This window comes from Schistosoma mansoni, chromosome 1 (genome assembly GCF_000237925.1).
Source record: "Schistosoma mansoni strain Puerto Rico chromosome 1, complete genome".
Taxonomy (NCBI): Eukaryota; Metazoa; Platyhelminthes; class Trematoda; order Strigeidida; family Schistosomatidae; genus Schistosoma; species Schistosoma mansoni.
In genome coordinates this window covers 10,892,484-10,915,364 of record NC_031495.1, presented here as the reverse complement: position 1 = coordinate 10,915,364, position 22,881 = coordinate 10,892,484, and the positions used below count along the sequence as shown (strand labels likewise).

Genomic DNA, 22,881 nt, shown 5'->3' with positions numbered 1-22,881 from the left:
TCACTACCATCCCTCAATTCTTCCTTCATTTTCTTATTCTCACTTTTTTCTATACTCCCTTCTCCATTTCTTATATTTTTTTTTTATTTATATAAAATAAAAAAATACCAAACCCTCAGAATCGCGATTCACATTTTTCTTCAATGCTAGCCACTATCCATCTTTGCTTATAATGATTGTGAACTAAGGCAATATCAAGACGATACGCACAATATGCACATATGCCAATAAGAGACTGACCAGTTGCAGTCCTAAACATCAATGGGAAGGTTCAAACAAACAATACTAGGTGAATTATTGTTAAATTATTCAAATAAATATATGGACTAAATTAGAATCAACTGATTCTATAATAAAATACTCTTTTTATATCTTTCCTACATAATTAATTTGTCGACTGAATCAATCTCCACAAGAAAATAGATAGAAAAATCTTAACAAATTAACTAATGATAAGGCTTGGATGTTTTATATAATTATTTAAGAATCCATATGTTATATAAATATTATAATAAACAAACGGATTCAAATCTCTTTTTTTAAAAATCGAATTTAGGTTTGGTTTCAAAATGCTCGAGCAAAATATCGACGTAATTTAGTCCGTCAAGAAAATACTTCAACGTCTGTAAATAATCATATTAATAATAGTTTAACAAGTGGTTTAATTACATCTTCTAACTGTGGTTCTTCAGAAATGATAGGTAATTCCATTTCAGAATGTGATAGTCAATCTAGTCAAATCAATCCAGATGATTTTACTATAAGTCAAACAACACCATCTTCAACATCACCACAGAAAAACGATCTAATACAAGATGATGATGATGATGATGATAATGTGGATGATGATGATGAAGAAAGAGTGAATGACATGAATGATATGATGATGATGATGATGATGATAATGTGGATGATGATGATGAAGAAAGAGTGAATGACATGAATGATATTGACAATGAACTAGAACATAACCAAATAATGGGTGTTTTAAATAAAAATGATTGTCAAACAAATCAGAACATACAAGCAAAACAATGTGAAAATTCTAATTTAATTGATTTTGAAGATAATCTTAACTGTTCCCATTATCATGATCATCATTTAACAAATGAACTGCACAAGTTAACTTCACATAGTGAACATGAACAACAAATGCAACAACCATCAATCAATTTGACTTCATGTATCACTTCAATTAATTCATTCACATTAAATTCTGCCTATAATACAGATAATATGTTAATATCCCAAAATAATAATAATAATAATGATAGTAATAGTAATAACAGTAAGAATAATAATTATAATTTATTACATACAAATAAAATCTATCTTGAAAATGAACATCAACTAACTACAAATATGATTAATTATACAGATAAATTAAATAATCTTGTTTTATCAAATAAATGTCATCCAGTAAATTGTTTCACATTAACTAGAATTCATTAAGAATATACCCCCTTTTGAAGTTAATAAATAAAATTATCGAAATTAATGAACAATAATCATACTCCTCCTCCTCCTCCTCTTCCTCTTCCTCCTCCTCCTCCTCCTACTACTACTACTGCTACTACTACTACTACTACTAATAATAATAATAATAATGGTAATAATAATAATAATCCTGTTTATTAATAGAAAAGAAATTATACATAAGGATCAATTATTTGATTTCAAATTTGTTTCTATGCTGTTTTTCTTTTTTTTTTAAAAAAAACTCTTCAATGTTTTAGTTACTGTATTTATTATTGTATGATAAATATTATTTTTTTCATTCTTATATGTGTATAACTATGTGCCTAAATTATAAATAATAAATTAATAAACAAACATATTACTTATACAATAATAATTAATCAATTTAATCAATATTCAATTTAATCAATAATTATTGATTTTATTATTATTATTATTTCAAGATTATTTTATTCAAATTATTTATTTAATTAAAATATTATTTTTCAAAGGAAAAAACAAAAAAACAATCAAAGAGAATGATAAAGGCTTATTAACAATTAAAAGTTAAGTAGATAATCAATGATTCAATGGTGTTATTTATTAATTATTTAATTGTAATTGAATATTGAATTTTGTTGGTTATTTTTTAATTTTTAAATGAATATTGTATTTATATTGTATAGATAAATCAAATTTTTTTTAAAAATAATAAATGATTAAATAATTACAGATTTTTAAATTTATTTAGTATTATTTATTGGAACTTTAATTGATCAGTATCTTATTGGATAATGCGATGACATTTGAAGAGAACGGTGCTGGGTTCGAATCCTGGAGTGAACATCAACTCTGAGATGTAGGTACATCTAGTTGTTGGGTACCAAATAGGACGAAACGAGCGTCCTGGATTTCATTACTAGCCACTATCCATATTTGCTTATGATTGCAATTTTTTAAATGTTAAATCTCATATCAACAACCAATTATACATTAATAATGGTTAACTTTTTGAAATTGTTGTAAGTTGGCGATAAATTCAAGTTCAAGTCTCTATTTAGATTTCAGCTAGGACGTTCGATTGATAAATGACTTATTTAACGGAAATCTTTACGTTTCATTCTCTGATTATGATAGGGATGATATCTTCGAGATTAATTCCACACTTCGTATATCGATCTACCGGACAAATGGTATTATCATAATTTTCGATGATGTATCATTCTCAGAAAGTAAAACATTGTTTTGACAAAATAGCTTAAATTATATATGTGATCAACAAGTATACCACGAAGGAAATGAATGAATGAATATAACAAGCAAATATGTGTCTATGTGCGATTTAACGATAAATAGTTTCAAGTAGTTAATATTTAAGCTGATAAGAGAAATAAATGTATAAGCTGGTACATCCATCTATTTATACAGGCATATGTATATTATCGAGGACTAAAATAATATTGCTTATCCCCCCAAATTAGTTTATTTAAAGGCCTAAATAATTAAAAAAAATACAGAGTTTTATGAGGGTAAGGGAATCATAATTTTTCTATGACTAAAGTAATTTTCTGATGGAATTTAAGCCGATCGTTGTACACTTCTTAATTTATAACTAATGGATGGGAATTCTTCTAGGAAGTAAACAGAAACCAGATAGTGATGATATAAATTCACCAACGATCATTTGGGTTTAACATCCTCTCGGTAGTTTATTAATTATAATCAGTTATAAACTTTTATTTATTCGGTGTGATACGTCTTGTAAGTTGAACGCTATATTCAGATCCTAAGCTATTCGGATAACCCCAGGGCTAGCACTACTCAGCGACTTGAAGACCAGAGAAAAGGCACAAAGTGTGCGGGAAGCACTTTATTACAGGGTTCATTTATGTACAGAAAATATAGGGATTTTATAGTAATGTAAGAGTCCTTGAGTTTTTACTGAAAGTTCTAGAATACTGCTAAACATAGTAGCAGTGTATAAATCAGCCAATCAGGATCTCCACATGTGACTTTTCCATTTTCGTTATTTTAGTAACATAACTTCATATAACTTCTAATTAATCGCTGATTGGTTGAAATGCTTCTTGATGACCCCTGAGCTTGTCATGTCACTTGCGAGAAAAATGCAGCGTCATCCCAACACGGTGAAACATGTCTGATCAAGTGAACTCTTGGAATAAATTGCAAGTAGGACGTTGATCCCTTTCATCTCTCTCTATATATATATAACACTAGCTACAACATGAGCACATTTAGTCTACGACAAACAACTTCCACACAGTTAGTCGTTGCATCTGATTCAAAAAACAAAACATAGTGGTTACTAACTCACTTTTGTGAATCAAATGATTTAATCATATGCTTTAAAACTGTTGTTAAAAAAGTACACTATGTAACTGCCTTTTCTACTATATGGAACACTTACACTACCTTCCTGTAAAGTGAATTCAAGATCGCTTACGAATAATGTTCAAAACCGTCAAAATTTCATATACCTAATTTGTCGAATTTATGGGATCTCAAACCCTATAGATCACCAAAGTAAGTGATCTGTGTTGACGGGTGCTGGCTACTCTAGTTAGATGGGAATGGTGTGACCTCCTAGTTTTCATCGAAGTCAAACTTCTCAGTTAACACTTAAATTGGACGACCCATTTGTAGTATCCAGGTATTGTGGCTACTCTGGTTACCTTATCGAATAAATGTGACGTTTTTTAAGAGATATATTTGTAATAATAGGTTGGAGGAACAAAGGGCAACCACTGCTGCATGGGCCAGTGCATGGCGTACAATTAGTTGGTGCGCGTCGGTTGTCCTTGACCTAGACAAGACTCAATAAATGGTCTGGTATTCAGTGACCTGCCTAACGTATAATTTGGTTAGGGTTTAGTGACATTTCCCTAGCCCTACAACCCTATGTAAGTACTTAATCCTAAATTAAACAACTGTGGTCGATGTTCCGTGATGGTGATCTATTATCCTTGCTTTGTTGAATTGCACCTATGTGTTTATAAGTTTATTGTACAGATTGTTCGAAACATGAATTCAGAGGGTGTTTAGTTATCTCTTTTACTAAACCACCAGTGTTTCTGACATCGGATTTACATCTAAGAGTAAGTATTAGCTATGTATTCTTGAGAAAAAGGGGATAACCACGTGTGACTCAATAAAACAATCCAGTTTGAGATAAAACTATTTCTATAGAATCTTATTCTAGTTACTTCATTCACCGAAACGATGATCATTTTTCACAAGAAATTATTAATATAACATAACATGGAACTCTTAGAGGTTGATTTACAGAACTAACTCAATCAGACTCTTTTACAAATGCTTTACCAAAACGTTTACGTTAAATCTGCATGATATTTTATAATGTCTAGAGCTAGAATACGGCGATCCTGTTTTTTTCTCTGCTTAAAACTATTTATTCGTTCATGAATTGATTGTCTTCATTACTAAATTTTATTCTGATGAGGATAAAATATTTCTTTCTAAATATTTATGTCCTCTGTCATTAATACAAACATTTTTTGACACGTCTTTTCCAACGATATAATTGATCTGATAAGTGAAATCATCGGTTAGTATTACTTAAAGATCCAAATAAAATGTCATTAATTAGTGAAGTAAATATCTTTTTTCTAACGATGACCTATAGTAATCCCAGTAGTATTGTAGTGTGGTCTACTTATATCCATATAAGTAGTATATGGTAAGAAAATGCACAAACAATGAAATTAGAGAAGATGGATTGATATTTACAGAAGGAACAGTGAAGATTGAGACAATCGGTTGTTATTTTGCGAATTAACTGTTTGCTGTATAGTTATCAGAATTTAGTGGGGCAGTCTGTAATTTGTGTCTGAATACATTCGATTGTCCCCGACTAGTGTTTTGTTCACGACAGTATAAGTCTACGGTCAACATTGAATGTAGTAATGAAAATGTTTTCCTGAGTATGAGGTTTCTAGTGGTATTTCTTTCACTGTAAATATTATATAGTTGGGTCAGAAAATTTAGAATCGCAACTTATAATGATTTTGTGACACATGCGTTTGCATTTTCAGTTTTCAAAAAATAGGGAACTATGTAAAAAGCCTGTGTATTACCGGGGGTGAGGTGGTCGGTGAAGAAGGTTGAGAAATGAAAATCATAATCAACGATGAAGGCAAGTCGGACATCTTTGTAAGATTCTTTTACTAGATCATCAGTAAAATATGATTCTTCAGTATTTACAGATACTTAACTGTCACTCGTAGGAATATGCATCACAACCAAGAGTGCGGTTCCTTGACCTTGGAAAATAGTTCATGGAGAGATAAACTAACTGATACACAGTCTGAAAATTATCCGATCTTGGCACATTTTATGTACAGAGGTAGATGGATTTTGGTAGAAATAACATAGACATTGTTAATAGTCTATGCCGACTTACAGCACCTATTGTTTTATGTCCATATTATACGAAACATTATTAAAAGAGTATGTTACTCAGTTCATTATCTTTAAAATCTACTCCAGAGCATAGATGTATATCCGAAACTATGGAAACAAGCAAATTATTGAATATCATCCCATATTTTCTTCGTTTATTAGGTGAAGGTTAACATGAAAATTATTACTCAAAAAGTGGAATTTCATCTTCCAACATAATGTTGATCTATTTAACCATGAAGATTCTATATAGATGGGACAAAGGGAACAAAACAAGTACAATTTAGATCACATAAGCCAAGTAGTTTAGTCTTCGAATTATTTAGAATAAATTACATGATATAGGTACGTCAAAATATGAGCATTTTGAAAATAAGAACGTAACATTTTAGAAAAGTTGAAATGTTTGACAATTCACATCATGGTATATTCTCTACTTAACTTATATACTTGAGTTCTAGCTACTGGTAATTACAAATGGTTTGACATAGACAACTGTTTAAATTACGATAGCCGAAGTAATCACATTTGGGTAAATAAAAGGGATGATTGGAAGAAATATAAAGAAGCTAATGAAAATCATCCCAAATGAGTAGACTATTTTAGGAAAACGTCTCCTTATGTGCGAAGATAGATGAATATTTAGGGAAATACCTTATTTGACATGTAGCGCTGCTCTATCAAAAGTCCTTACCGGAAAAGTATAGCATTACTAAATTTTATCTAGGCATCACTTTATTCTCAAAGCTGTTACTAGGTGAGTTGAGTCGCCGTCTGTCTTAAGTACTAAATATGGAGTAAATCTTTCATTTTCTTTAGAGAGAATGATTGTTAAAAATAAAAAAATAACTAAAAGATGAAGATCACTAAGTAAATTGTCGAGACTTATTGGTTGTAAGCATTTGACATTCAATCCGCAATTAGGAAAAATCCAGATGGACTTCTTAAAAAAACACCAAAATTGCTCTATCCGAGTAAAGAACACCAAAGTGAGAAGTACTGCAAAGTAATTGATAGAATTCGATTAGCACTAAAAGACTGGTGAAACATGATATTTGTCGTTAGTCAGAAAAAGTAATTCATATTGTCAGTGAATTGTATTTACAGTTTTTTTATTAGTATGCTTGTGAATAATAAACAAACATCAGTGAATTGGTGATGATGGTGATTGAACCGAACTTATGCATCAGTATTACTGGTATTTGTTGTGACGGGTGGTGCTCCAAAGCTGATACTGATACACCGTGTGCTATGTGCAAACACCCCCCACCATCTGACTACTTGAGCGAGAAATTATATTGAGCTACCGAATAAAATGTACAAATACTAATCCTTAGGAAATTGATACATTTCTTAGACAATGAAATCCGCTTGCCCATTAGGTCACTTTCTGATTGCTATCGATTGACCTCATTCGATTACTTCTGATTGGTTCTCCATTTCAGTATTGTTAATCGAATGGTGAATTCCTATATCTAAAGAACTCATTTTAGTTTCCATCTCGTTCAAGTTTATGATTGACAGATTATATTTATTTTTCATATCCGTAAAATTCCTTTTTATGTATATTTTCGTTTTCATTAAACGTTTCACGAGCGCACACTCTCAAAATATTTGCAAGTGAATCTTTTTATTTTTGCCTCGTTCAAATTTATCAATGGAATCATATATATGAAAGAGTTATAACTTTTATTTACTTGAGTGGATTGTTCAGTAAGTTCAGAAATAAGTTTGCTAAAACACCTATGGTTAGAAACGTAACATCAAAAGGTCAAAATACAACGGTTTAGTAGGAGAATTTATTTCAGGCACAACCCAAAAGAAGATTAAGTTTACGAAAAAATTCATCCAGAACAAAACCTGAAAAAAGTATTCAGAAAGTTCTCAATCAATCTTTATTCATGAAGACAAAAACTCTAAAATGTACAGCTTTGGGAAATTTGAGAATATATATTCAAGACATTGTATTATTATAAACTATTACAAACTCTTTCCCAACAATTTATTATTGTTTGATGCCTAAATTAATTTTTACTAAACTGTACATTCTTTTTTCTATTCACTTAGTATTACTTGTTTGAATCTTCCCATTGATGTTTAGGACTGCAACTGGTCAGTCTCTTATTGCCTCGATATAGCCTAAATTCACAAGCATTGTAAGCAAAGATGGATAATGGTTAGCCGTGGAATCCAGGACGCGAGTTCAAATAGGACGAAACGCGTGTCCTGGATTCCACTGCTAGCCACTATCCATCTTTGCTTACAATTCTTTTTTCTGTTTGTAAAGAAGTACAAATGAATATAAAAACAGAAGTAAACTCTTAATGTATTTGAATATTATGAAATTGTAACAGTTTTAGAACATTTCCAATGAATATACAAGTATATATATAACTTAATTTACATTTTGTATAATAGAGACATGTATATAAGAAATCTATTTGTATACAATGGAAGAGAATTTTTTTAAAAAAAGGGTACAACTATTGATAATTAATGTTGTATACATGTATTCAGTCAGATTTACATTTCTATCCTACTGATATTCGGGTTATAAGTAGGACATATTGATATTAGTAAATAATTAACTTTATTATTAAGAAAAACAATATAGAGTTATATACAAATCATGGAAAAAAAGAAGAAGAAGAAGAGAATTATTCAACAACTGATGTTTAATAACAACACGAACAACATTAATAACAACAGTTGGATCCAGCTGGTGTTGACCAGATTATAGATGCATAGGTAGGTAAGTAAACGGGTAAATAGTAAATGTAAAAAAAAGATTTAGTTGAGTGTAACAGATTTATATTGTAGCACATGTAGCATATATATGTATATATATTCATGAGGAATAAAGTAAGGAATCGGTATATTTTATATTACTGAAATGTAGTTTCCATTCTTCATTCAATCATACATAAAAAAACCCATCTCAGATAAAGCTGTAAAACATCAAAATTCAATCTATTTTTATAGTCTGAGGACTGTTTTAAAACGAAAAAATATTATTGTTTATAAATTCATCTAATCATTTTACACCAGACATTAATCATAACAAACTGATGATTATAGAAACAAATGTAGGTCGTATTTAGAAAATGTGTGAGAAAATTACATAGTACTAAACTAAATAGATACAATATTATTATGTTGACCGTTAGCCTTACCTAATATAAATGTAGGCTTGGAAAATTTGATGTTAATGTAATTGTCTACTGAATAGATTAATAAGTAATAAATTTAAATTACAATAAATGATTATTCCCGTTTGGGTGAATGGATTTACAATGTTATAATTATCAGAAGGGGTTTTTGTGGAGATTTAGTATTTTCATAGTTAAAAGCGTGAGTCCATTGAAGCTAGACCATCAGGGAAAACCTGAAAGCACAGAACGGCCGTTTCGTTCTATTGTGGGACTCCTCAGTGGTCTATCAGTTAAGTGCTCGGGCGCGAGACTGGTAGGTCCTGAGTCCGAATCTCGCGAGGCGAGGTCGTGGATGCACACCGCTGAGGAGTCCCACAATGGGACGAAACGGCCGTAAAGTGCTTCCAGGTTTTCCCTGGTGGTCTAGCTTCAGTTGAATCACGCTGTCAACTATGAAAATGTTATAATTGTCATCCTCTTTATTTTGCAGGATATTTCTAAAACTGCTCACAAGTATCCTTGGTATGTAACCATAAATTTATTCCGATTACCAGATGTTAGAATATTTGAAGAGTAACAGTTGTAAAATTCCTCTGAATTGTCACCAGATCACTAGATTTAATGAAGGACAACATTATAAATAAATGATCAGAATTTAATAACATACTGAAGTTATTTTTGAAACAATGAAGTACGTATAGTGAACATGTAGCTAATTATATATACATATATACGAACCAATATCTATAGGAATCATACTTGACTAGCTCAATTAACTTTGACATTAAATTTCTAAAGTCTTCTGAAACCATATGATAATGATGAATTTGGGATTTTGATCACTAGCTTGATTGAATACCAAGTTTTCAGAATGACACAATGTTCTGAATCATTTCAAAGGTCAAATAAAACCTGTTGTATGGATCTGAATTTCTAAAGAATAAGCTAAATATAAGTAGACCTATAGAGAACAGTTTTGGTTTAGCTGTAACATGTTTACGTTTAAGTGAATACTACATTCATAAACATTGGATAGTAATTCTCCAGAAAAAAAGTTTGGAGAATTATTATTCCATAGCAAAATAAAATGTTACCTGTTCATTGGCTGTGGTTATTCGTTATGTTTTTAGTGTTCAAGTAATGTATACACAATACATCTAGGACTTCCGGATAATTTTTCGTTCGTTCAATAGGCAAGTGATGTATATTGCAGTATCCAAAGTTATCCGCAACTACTCACTACAAACATGTTAGCGTAGGGCACTTAAAAATTTAAAAAGAAAAACATAAATATAGTCGAAGTTAAGGTTTGGAATGTAATGTCTAGGAAAAACTAAACTCTAATATACAGGACTCACTAACTAAATGGGGACGGGAAAAAGACTAGAAGTCCTGAATATAATGCACAACTTTAACAATGAAGACGTGACTCATAATTCCGACCCTGTTAATGTAAATTTCATACTTTATGAACATTTTTGGAATATGTACTGAATCAAATGCAGTATCTCAACTTATACCTCATTATAAAGCGATATGCTAATATTGAATAGTATGATTTAAGAAAAACACTTCAGAAATTAGAGTTAGTTATATGCAAGCCCTCACATGGAATCCTCAAGGCCAAAGGAAAAGAGGAAGATCAAAGAGCACATTACACCGACAAATGGAGACAGACATGAGAAGAATGAACAACAATTGGGTAGAACTAGAAAGGAAGGCCCAGGACAGAGTAGATTGGAGAATGCTGGTCGGCGGCCTATGCTCCATTGGGAGTAACAGGCGTAAATAAGTAAGGATATGTTTCATTAAAAAATATTTTATAGATGTAGCGATAGTTTTAAAAGAAAGGAATCTTCACTTTAATTTCATTAAGTCAAGTTAATAACTTCAATAAATTACAGTAAGGGGTTATAAAGAAATACATAAATATACGTCGGTTTTAACTAAATTTTACAAACTTAATTTGATTTCATTTCCATTGTAAACAATAATGTTAATTAAGAAATAATTTGAAAAAAAATTAGCAAACATTTTTGATTTCAATTTGAAGTTTACTTGACAGTGATTAGGCACAACTTTTAATAAGAATGAAGAAGGCTAATTTAAAATCAAACCTACAAAACAAATCGAATTAACAGGTACTTGGGGTATTATGGTTATAATATTATTTTTTTGAGCAACTTTTACCTATTAAACCTGGTTTGTCGCCATTTATTTAGAGTATGCATATCTTTTATTCAGAAGATTAACAGACATGTATGACCACCGGAGGTACATCCTCAATTGACAAGAGTCTTAATTATGTTCACGGTCCCGATGAAATCCAATACACGTATGAAAATTTGAATACAATAAGTGAATGATTATTATTATCAGGCAATTATTGTTTATCAACTGATCAAACTGGCATACTTTATATTGATAATCTAAGCCACTTTTGGCTCTTGTTAACTAACATCAATTACTTACTTACACCTATAGACTGTCGTGTAGTAGCATAGGCAGCTGACCAGGATTCTCCTACCAACTCTTTTATCACTTACGAACTATGATATCATGAGCTAGCCGAAGAAGTTGGATCAGTTTAATTGACAACGGATTTTGAATCCATGCATGTAAGGGTTTGGATTTCCCTATTTTTGGTATTAAGAACAGAGAATGTATCAGTCTCTTACACATGTAACTTCACAACCCCTTTGAACATAATGACACATATTCACAGTCAGTAGCTCAGCAGATAGAGCGTTACGGTTTGAAAAGAAAAGTACTGAATCCGAGTTAAAGTGGAAACAACAACATCTAGACGAATGTAAACCCACAATACGAGTCCCGAATAAGACAAAAAGCTAGTCCTGTCTTTTACTTCTGGAAATAGCCTGACTTTACAAAAGTTTTGAACCCGCTGATTGATGGAAATCTATTTGTTGTTAAATTGTTGACCCAATCGCTGTCATGTCTTATGGCCCATCAAATATCACGTGAAGAAAATCGCCAATCAGAATACCGACTTCTATGACCTTGTCCCTATGCTAAACCAATGACTCGTCAAACAACACTTGCAACTTTGAGTCAACTCTGAGTCCTTATTAATACTCTGTAGAGTAGCTATTCGCCCAGCCCATTCAGTCCGGAACACGAATACCAACCTCTTCCTATATGAATCGTATACTTCAGACATACGTGGTTTATATACAAGTAGACCAGACATCATCATACTATAAAATGAAAAATAATAATTATACAAGATCAAGCCAAAAGTGGTTGTGCGTGTTAGGGGCAGTAACTAATAAAGCGAGAATAACTTAAGAATAGTGAATCGTATGATAGTAGTCAATATATGCCCCCAAATGCCCTGCTACGGCCGAGAGTGGGGAGAGTCCGCTCTCCCTCTCGAAATCCTCTCACATGGCCACGCGTAAATAGCCTCTCCCAGGGAAGTCCTACTCACTGCCCTCTCGTGCCATTACTGTTGTTTACAAAATTCAGAGGACGAAAAGCGAATGTTCGGCGCTTTAATCGGGTTGGTGGACACGGAAAGTTCACCTAGGGGAGTTGGAAAACCCTGATTCAAAACCAATGGTGCATATGAGCTAGCTCCAGTATCCTGAGGGAACAAATGGAGTATGAATCAATCGTTGGTCACCGGCTATCATGGGACTGCATCTCCTCACGATGCTCCACTGCCTTGTGGATCAGACCTTTAGGTCAAAGGCTCCGGGTGTGGCCCCCCAAGAAGACCACCTGCTTCAGTCTGGGCACCTGAGCAGTATCACAGCCCTCACACAGATCAAAGGAGATTTGTGCGGCGCATGTTTATCTGGTGCTTCCTTGTACCAATATTTATGTGCTTAAATAAATAAAAAATAAAGTATATATATATATATATGAAAAATTATTTGTGAGTATTGAACCTTATAAGTTGTTTTTCTCACCAAACCGTTTTAAAAACAATATGTGCCCTAGAGAGCAAGAACGAACTTGAATCAAAGAAACAGTAGGCACAGCTAATATTAACAAAAATCACTTTTTGAAGTCATTTCTTTACCTAGTTATAAGTAGTAAACTAAGTGTATCAAGATTAACTCATTTGTACAGAACGAATAAAGTTGATCTAATTAAACTATCAAGAAATTGTACAACTGCTATTATCACTGGGTATTTTATCTGTGTTTTTTTAAGTAAACGTGTTTATCCTACAATGGTAAAACCACTTGGAAATCCCATTCTTTTAATCAAAGTATTGAAACATATAGGCAGAGCCACAATGAATTTAGAGTTACTACGTTCACTGGTAATAATATTGGTGTTTTATCCTTAATTAAACAAAATGACTAAGAATTAAATATAAATGATTTCATATGGCACAGAGAGAAGTATTACCATACGTATCAAAACAATTACCGGCAAGGAAGTTTGGTAGGAAATGCCAAAACACATCAAACTACAAACTTCGTTCGGTTAGAGACTCTTCTAATAATCATGGTATTAACAAAGTGGCAGCAAATTTGTTTAGGCAGAAGTCTAAATGACCATGAAATGTCTTTGTTCACAAATTGTCTTAATAATAATAAACTACTTTTGTCTCCTTTCAAAGTTATATCTTTAGTTGAACCTGATTTGAAGTACCTTTTAATGAAGAACCGAATAATGTAAGGAATAAAATTTCAGTTACATTTCTAACTTAATTAAAAATGAAGTATACTCCTTAAGACGTTTTCATAAAGTTGAACCAACCGCCATTGTATTAGGACAAAAGAAATGTCATAGTTATTGTTAATGAAACATACTGTGATAAAAAAGCTAAAGAACCTCTCAAAGATGGCTAGAGCGAGGAAATTACAGAAACCGAACGACATGCTACATTCAATAAACTAAAACCTCAGACGATCAAGCTTTTACAATCGATAGGAATGAAACTAGGACCTTTATTCTGATCCAGTTCATGACCAAAAGTAGCAATCCTTGTAGACTGCAGGCTAGCAATGATCCACAATAATAACATAGGATTAAGGTCAGAGGCAGGCTTTACAAGCCCATCAACATATATCATGAAACACCCAGCTAGGATCCTCAAACTGTTTGATAGCACAGTAAAAGCACAGGACTGAATTCAGTGATAGGATCAAGGCAAATCATATGGAGGATAATAAAATTATGGCAATCTTCGACGTTTGCTCTTTATTTACTAATCTATCTACTAAGAGAGAACTGAATATTACAAGTGAATGTTTGGAATCTATCACTGATCTAAATTTAATTTGCATGTTAGAGTACCTCGAGGTTATTAGGAGCTCGAAATTATGTTTATGTTCCACATTATTTGTTCTACGAGGAAACCTATAAAGGCAGGAAGAAGTAATAATCATGGACGTCCAGTTTCACCGATTGTAGAGAATTTACTCATAGATTCCTTAAGAACCAATATAACCATGTAATAGGTCAATCCACTAAAAATCTGGTTACGGTATGTTTGCTGAAACAAAATGTGTTAGAACTAATTGAACAAGTAAACAATATATTACAGATCATTAATTTGATCAAAGAGATCGTATCTTTAGATCATGAACGAACATTTTTCAATTGTTTGATCGGACAAAGACAAAACAACAATATCAAAGTCAGTTTTTTCCGAAAATGAACAGATTCTGAGTGATATCTGAATTGCAAGTTGGGACATGGTCTCCTAACAAAGGTCACTGATGTAATCAGAGATGGATGATGGCTAGCAGTGGATTCCAGGATGCTTATTTCCTCATATTTGGGACTCGTCAGACAGATGTACATGCAACCGAGTTGATGTTTACTCCGGAACTCGAACCCAGTATCACTCACTACAAACTCCATCGCATTATCCGCTTAACTACTGAGTCTAGGTAGTCAGCGGCTTCTGCAATGGGGTGAAGTTCTACACATTTGTACTGGTTTTTTGGATTTCCCCATTGGTGTTTCGAAATGCAATTGGTCAGTCTCTTTCCTGACATTTGTGCATCCTTTGCAGATTGCTTCGATATTGCTACTAAGTCACAAGCATAATGAAACCAAAGACAGATGGTAGCCAACAGAGGAATCCAGGCAACTGATGTCAGAAATTTGATAACCAGGAGTAATCATCTAGTTATGGAAATAGAAGACCAACAGATATAATTATATTCGATCTTGTCTTCATCTAGAATAACTAATTACCCTAAATTTTTTGAAAAAGACTATGAAAAATGGGGAATAAAATGGTCATGGAGATAAGAAAAAACTAGTCGTCCCTTACCATAAAAAAACACAGAAAACCATAAAGATTATACACAAACACATTAGAAAAATTTATTTTCGTGCTATTGATACCATTAATTCGGTATTAATGAAACTAAAAAAACGCGATCCCGATATAAGAGGAACACTACTTGTGACGCGACTTCAACGACAAAGAACGTTCAGTTATTTATTCCACTATTATGGTTGGATTCAGCGCCAGGTACTTTCAATTAACATCACAATACCAATATCCGACTATTCACAATCAACATATACATCGACAGTCTTAATTTACTAAGATTTTGCAGTACTTAGTATTGTCACACATCTGCATGACTTACCATAGCCTTTGGATAGATGATTTATTTCAATCTTTACTCTGTCACATATATTTGAGCCTGTTAGTTATTCACATGTAGACTTGAATATGCTTTATACATGTGTCTGATAGTGTATGTAGTTCTTACATGACCGAGTCACCTTGTTATGGTCTGAATCAGTGGTTTACCGAAGCCAGATACTTTATACAATCGCTGCATCTCTTATTTGCTTGTCTATCATTTAACACAAGCAAGTCTAGAATATATGTACCTTAAATATAATTCGTATTCGATTTTTGATATACGGTTGTTCTAAACGCCTCAAGTCGACAGAATATATCTATACTTAAGTGGGATATGTATTTCATTAGTATCAATCTCGTTCATTTACAGTAGAATCAGACAATTGGTACTAAAATTTACACCTAGTATGACAGTTTGAAAAAATGATCAATATATTACTAATCGTAGTCAAGGTCTGTATTTGTTCACTGAATTTTTAGCAACAATAACACTCATACATCGCATTTCATATTAAATGACTCACATCCTTACTATATACAAAATCAGCGATTGAAAGTGAATGGACAAGATCCTAGTGTCCATTTGTAGACTTTATATTTATCTTTGATAATTTCAATTCTGACTATTTTCTCAGAGCTGGAGCCAAGCTATCGGTCAAAAAAGTAAAATTATTTACATGTCAATCACAGAGATTCATGTTTAACCTGTACATAGGATGCCTCCTATATACTTGGTGTCCAATTTCAGTCAATCTGTTTATTCAACTTTTACAGATATTCACTCGTTTTCCTTAATGATTTTACATAAACAGAAGGTGGCTTATTCAACAGTGATTGGTACAATAACAACATAGATGTTCAATACTTTAACTTAACCGTTTAAAATAATCCAGCTTCATCTAAAAATATTTTTATGGAACTCAGAATAACATGCAGCTTCCAAACTTTTCTTGTGCGTGAAATAATGTAAAGTGTAGGAATTCTTATAAAAAAACTAATTTGTAAGTTAAAATATTATATTCAATGTAAAAGTCCTAAGTTTGAACTTAGCGGATAAGTGATCGATTATTTTCTTTATTTAAACTCCTCTCTCATAAACACTTACTCGCATACACATATACGGCCCCTAAATGCCCTGGTACGGCCGAGAGTGGGGAGAGTCCGCTCTCTCTCTTGAAATGCTCTAACACGGCCACGCGTATATAGCCTCCGCCGGGGAAGTCCTACTCACTGCCCTCTCGTGGCGGGGGTGTTGTTTGCGAAATTCAGAGGACAGAAAGAAAATGTCTGGCGTTTAATCGGGTTGGTGTGGATGTGGAGTGTCCACCTAGGGAAGTTGGAAAACCCTGATTCAAAACCAATGGTGCATATGGGCTAGCTCCAGTATCCTGAGGGAACAAATGGAGTATGAATCAATCGTTGGTCACCGGCTATCATGGGACTGCATCTCCTCACGATGCTCCACTGCCTTGTGGATCAGACCTTTAGGTCAAAGGCTCCGGGTGTGGCCCCCCAAGAAGACCACCTACTTCAGTCTGGGCACCTGAGCAGTATCACAGCCCTCACACAGATCAAAGGAGATTTGCTCGGCGCATATGTATCTGGTGCTTCCTTGTACCAATATTTATGTGTTTAAATGAATAAATAAATTATTCTAGATAGATTTTTCATACTATGAAAACAAACCCATTGTGTGGAAAACTCTATTTTGTTCAATAAAAGCAATTACATAACCATGAACAATTATATAAAACAGGGAAATGATAAACTTTTGTCAAGAGATGATTATACTAGTGATAAAGAAATATCAAAGAGAATTTGATTTAAAAGAGCAGAAAACAAAAGATTCATAAGAAACTAAAATATCGATGGAAAAGGTTACATTTATGAAAAAGTGAAACAGAAAAAAATGGAGTAGTTACACACTCATAAAGAAAAAGAAGAGAAAATTTTCCACTTTAAGATAAATGACTAAAAGTTATATATCTAACAGATATACATTTAGGTATACAATCGGTTACAACTCACTACTACTACTACTAGTAATAATAATAATAATAATAATAATAATAATAATAATAATAAAGATCTTCCCAAAATTATATCATAATTCAATTATTATTTTTAGCTGTAATAAGAAGGGTAAAGAGTATAGATAGGTATATCTGCCCATTTTTCTTTTTACTTTAGAACATTAGATTGGAGTTTGGGTATTTTTAGCCAAAACCTCTTCTTGATAATGCTTTTTACAATACAGAATTCGATCACTTTGATTATAATTGTTTAAACTGAAAATTAAAAAGGGAAAAAGAAGAATGACAACAAAGTAACGACTTCAACGTAATGAGTTAGAAATTCATAAAAGATTTCTAAATAAAAATTCACCTACCCATTTCATTTTGATAGTGAACTTTCTATCAGTGTATGTGGTACAAAATAAACCAAACATTTATTGATAATATATATGATTTTCTTGATGTTTTATTTTAATGTAATTAACGAATGTCATGAAGAGCAAAATCTAGGACTATGTTTTTTCCGATTAGCTGAAACTGGTCAAACAAAAGTATTCATATACTATACACAGCGGACAAAACAACCTATTAATTTGTAGATGGTATTTGTCATTAAACAACCTCAATTATTGGTATGACGGAAGACCAGAGAGTACTGGATATATTTCGTTCTAGTATACGACTCCTTAACGGTATTCACCCACGACCCCTACATTAATCTAATTATTAGTCTGTACGACTTGTTATTATACAAGGAGCAAATATGTGCAAACAAAAAACATGCTAAATGCAGTTCGACGAACAGTCCTGGAGAATGACTTCCCGCCAAGGTAGGAATATTGGTAGTAATCTAAAACCCAAACATCAATTTGAAGATATTTCCACAGTTTCGATACGTTTTATTCTGGACCATTGAATTCAAGGGAGGTATTGAGTAACAAATTACCTAGATCCATGAGAAAAATGCTTTATTCAACAGAGCTACGAATTATTTTCTCCAGAAAGAAACTCACTTAGGAAAGTGTCAAGGATAAACTACCGCTTTGGGCCACCTCAATGTACATTTACCAGTTTACTTAATCTCGTGGAGCAGATTATTTCAGCCGCACAAAGCGTGTACTTGGTAAACGAATATATAAACCTTACCCTACATGACTATCTAGAAAGGGAATACAAATCGGTTAACAGCTCAGTCCTTGAACATAAGATTAACTCACGCTACAGTCAGTCACGTGAATCTTCATTCAAAATCTCCCACAAAGTAAAAACAACTGGTTCGAAAAAGTTTGGACGAGAAATTTGTGAACAGTTGAGGCTATAGCAATCCATTATTTCAAATTTATAACAAAAATTAGGAACATGATTCAGCTTGAAACGACTGCGTACATAGATCTCTTTCTAGATGAAGATATAACCATCACGTTGTACATAAGAACTTCAATGTAATGTGGGCAAGTTTAATAAACTAGTTGTGTCTCTATAAGGGTCCCAGATGTCGCGTGTTATATAGTTATATTGATGAATCCGTATATTGCGGTTTTTTTCAACTTCTAGACACGAAGATTGATAGAAAACTCGAGTAAATTCATTAACCATGAAAAATATTTATATCCTTTGAAATATTATCGTTTTCTCAGATAAACTATTCACCTAAAATAACTTTTCTGACTACAGCCATCTGACGAGTCCTAGATAGGACGAAAGGCAAGTCCTGGATTACGTTGTTAGCCATTGTCTATCTCTTACTATAATGTTTTCTAATTGGCTAACAATGGGCTAGGAAGCGTCGGTCATTTTAAGAATCGCTAAAGCCTGTCCCAATCCTTTATAAACTTATCACCTCTGAAAGGAAGGATTGTTATTTACTATACTAACGACATAACGCCTCTAACCAAAAGCAAGATTATTTAGTATTAAAAACAAACTTTAGAATTAATTCTTAACCATTTTTGGGTGGCTATAATTTGATAGGAATTATGATCACAATTGGATAGGTAAAAATCGAAATTTTCTATTTTTCCAATTTAATCAAGGACATTTTTATTATTTATCCAAATGCTGTCATTAGAAAAAGGTGGACAGGCAAAAGTTTATAATTTTCCAAGCTATCGATTACTGTTAGTTATGTGCTGTATAGTGGATCCACTTGATTCTCATTGGGTGATAAATATGATATATTATTATGCAGGCTGATTATAATCTTAATGACTTTATACAGACTGTTGAATTAACATACATTTATATGATATGTAGAGACTTGCCTTGTAAACTGTATATCTTTCTAGTATTCTAATCTAAATTGATGTGGTATCAAACAGACCTAGGTCATTCTAATGACGCGTTCTTGTTCGTCTAGTTCGTCATGGGCAAATTATGAAAAGGTGGTTATAACAAACTATAACGAAAAATCTGTTGCTGATGCTAGTAAGATGGGATTTTTGAAAGTCACATCGTTTAAAAGAAGGATGAGAAGAGACGTAATAAGTGATATCCTGTCGGGTAGACCATCTTTAGTGAAGCAATATGTCTAGATCACCTAAGAAATTTGATTTAATATTGATAAAACTAATGCGCTGAATTCCAGTTAAATTACGAAACGAAATCAGTGTGTAATTCTGAAGTGTTAAGAAATGAAATATAACAAAGAAATTCACTTAAATATACGTCAACAGATCCTCCAACGATCTAACAGTGCACAATAATTTCCGATATTTTAAACACCTATCGTTCACTAAGGAAAATACAAAAGTAGTTTTACAGTAATCTGGAACTTTTGATCAGTACACCCATAAGCTATCTTTTTTGAGAATTAAAATCAACATCTTTGCTTTTCGTGAAAGCTATCTTACGATTATGTATCACTTAGCTGTAATTCAATAGTTAGAATGTTTAACTTCGTTTAATTCATTGGATATCATGAATTATATATTATTTCTTCGTTCAAACACTAGATAGATGCTCATTAAACTTGAATGTTTTAGAACGTGACGAAATACATACAAGATGACCTTTGATCTTTAGACGCGGCAGATTATTTCTGGACTTATCAAAACTACAAAATTCAATAATGATTTCACAAATTGTCGAAATATCTTGGGCTTTAATATACAATTCATGAATGTAGTTTACAAAACGCAATTCTGGTATATAAAGACAAGTAATCTTTATTCTATATATGATGCACAGTTCAATGCTTATCACACTATAGTTGATATTAAAATGAATATGATTGTTTTTGAACAACTACTTGTTATTACCACTGATGTAAATATTTCTTTGTGTAACACCAAAAGCCGACAGTGAACACATTTGTTTATAAACATCTAAAGACGTTACCCAATAACAACATTAATTAAAGAGTTTAGAAATCCATCAATCAAGCTAACTTAAAATATTATTACCACGGTCTGATAAAAATTTTATGAAAAGTAATACAACTTCAGATATGATGTGTATAAAAAACTAGTAGGGAGATATAGTAGACTAGAGCAATCAGTCAGGAACACAAAAGGCGAACCAATCACTGACGACTGCGAGCAGCAAAACGGGGAGTAGGGTAATTTGAGGAGCTCTTGCGTAGACTAGTACCAATGAACGCACCGGATATCGAAACAGCACACAGAGATCTCTCTACAGACAATACCCCGCTAAAAATAGAAATCAGCAAGGTTATTAGACGAATCAAGAACATAAAACTAGCAGGATCAGACGGTATACTAGCTGAAGCACTCAAGTCATATATTAAACCAACTGCAAAGATACTCCACGTTCTTGTCAGAAAGATTTGTGAGGGATAACAATTACCAACAGACTAATAAGAAGCATGCCTCATAAGAATACCAAAAAATAGAGGTAAGTGTGAGAACTATAGAAACCTCTTATTACTAACAGTACAAAGAAAAGTTTTCAAAAGATTGTCGAACCCAATGAAGGACTAAGTAGATGCCCAACCCCGAGGTCGACCAGCCGGCTTTCGTTAGGATCGACTATGTACTATCCGAATCGCGACACTACGGATCATTGTTAAACAATCAATTGAATGGAACTCGTCGTCACATATCAACTTTCTTGATTATGAAAAACTATTCAACAGCGTGGATAGAAAAGCCTCATGGAATCTTCCTCGACACTATAGGATACTTGAGATGATAGTCACCATCATACAAAACTCCTACAAGCGACTGGACTTCAAAGTTTTATATGGAGGTCAGTTCACAAATGCATTCCAAGTAATGACTTGTGTCAGACAAGGCTATCTAATGTCATCCTTCCCTTTTATTTCCATTGTTAACTTGACTATGGAGACCTCCACATATCGGGAGAAGCACAGAATACAGTGAACACTTGGGACAAAGCTGGATAATTTAGACTTTTCAGATGATAGAGCTTCTAACCCTATACACAATAACAAATTCAGATGAAGAATGTCAGTACGTAGGTAGATAAATAGTAAGCTTTCATTTATCTTATTAACTATTGATAAATCTTTTACCACTCGTAAATTATAGTTTATTACTTATGGGTCCGTCACTCAGTTTGTACTACAGATGACCTAGTTATGTACAAATTGCGATTGATGCATAATGGTCATATATACGGTAGATAGAATTGTTTTTCAGTCACAGTATGTATAAGCTAAATCGGACTAACTTTCCTCGTGTTCTGATTGGGCAGGTTAGGGACTAAAAGATTAGTGTGAGACAATCAACTGATGTTGATAGGTAGCTGTATCATTGGTATAAAACAGGGTCATCATCAGTATGCATACAAAGGAAGAATTTCAGCGGATTCGAAAATCAAAACCCTCACCAACTCTACCAAAAGTTTAATAGTGTGCATATCGACGAAGACTTCTAGGGTGAAGTTGAAATAGAGATGATTCATATTCTTAATTTTTAGTTTCCCCATCTTTATCAACTACCACTCATAAACTTTCTCAAGTAGAGATTTAATTTATTTAACTATTCTTATTTTGTGAAACAGATTTGAAAACTAATAATATTCAAACTAATATTTTTAAATGTAAACTAAATAGAAAATATTCATCGAGAGTACTGAGTTGGAAAAAAAATGAAAATCTGGTAGAATCTATGGAGTAAAATAAAGAAAACGTTCATAACACATGTGAATAATTAGCAATCAACTAATAAGAGATGTCTTTTATATATTATTGAAATCATGAGTCAATTGAAGCTAGACCACCATGGAAAACCTGGAAGCACTG

The 22,881-nt window shown here is 32.6% G+C and overlaps 2 protein-coding genes across 2 annotated transcripts in view; one reads left to right on the top strand and one right to left on the bottom strand.

Annotated features, from left to right (window-relative positions):
* Smp_079260 (putative lim homeobox protein) overlaps nt 1–8,577 on the top strand; it is a gene marked incomplete at both ends in the record, with an annotated part of 34,188 nt that extends 25,611 nt beyond the window's left edge. Inside the window, 2 exons of the mRNA XM_018793247.1 lie at nt 557–701; nt 8,513–8,577. Coding sequence (XP_018647779.1) covers nt 557–701; nt 8,513–8,577 — 210 coding nt within the window. The remainder of the gene's footprint in view (nt 1–556; nt 702–8,512) is intronic.
* An 8,754-nt stretch (nt 8,578–17,331) lies between these two features.
* Smp_079270 (crp-related) overlaps nt 17,332–22,881 on the bottom strand; it is a 20,505-nt gene continuing 14,955 nt past the window's right edge. Inside the window, exon 3 of the mRNA XM_018793246.1 lies at nt 17,332–17,930. Within this exon, the coding sequence (XP_018647778.1) occupies nt 17,837–17,930 (94 nt within the window). The 3' untranslated portion in view covers nt 17,332–17,836. The remainder of the gene's footprint in view (nt 17,931–22,881) is intronic.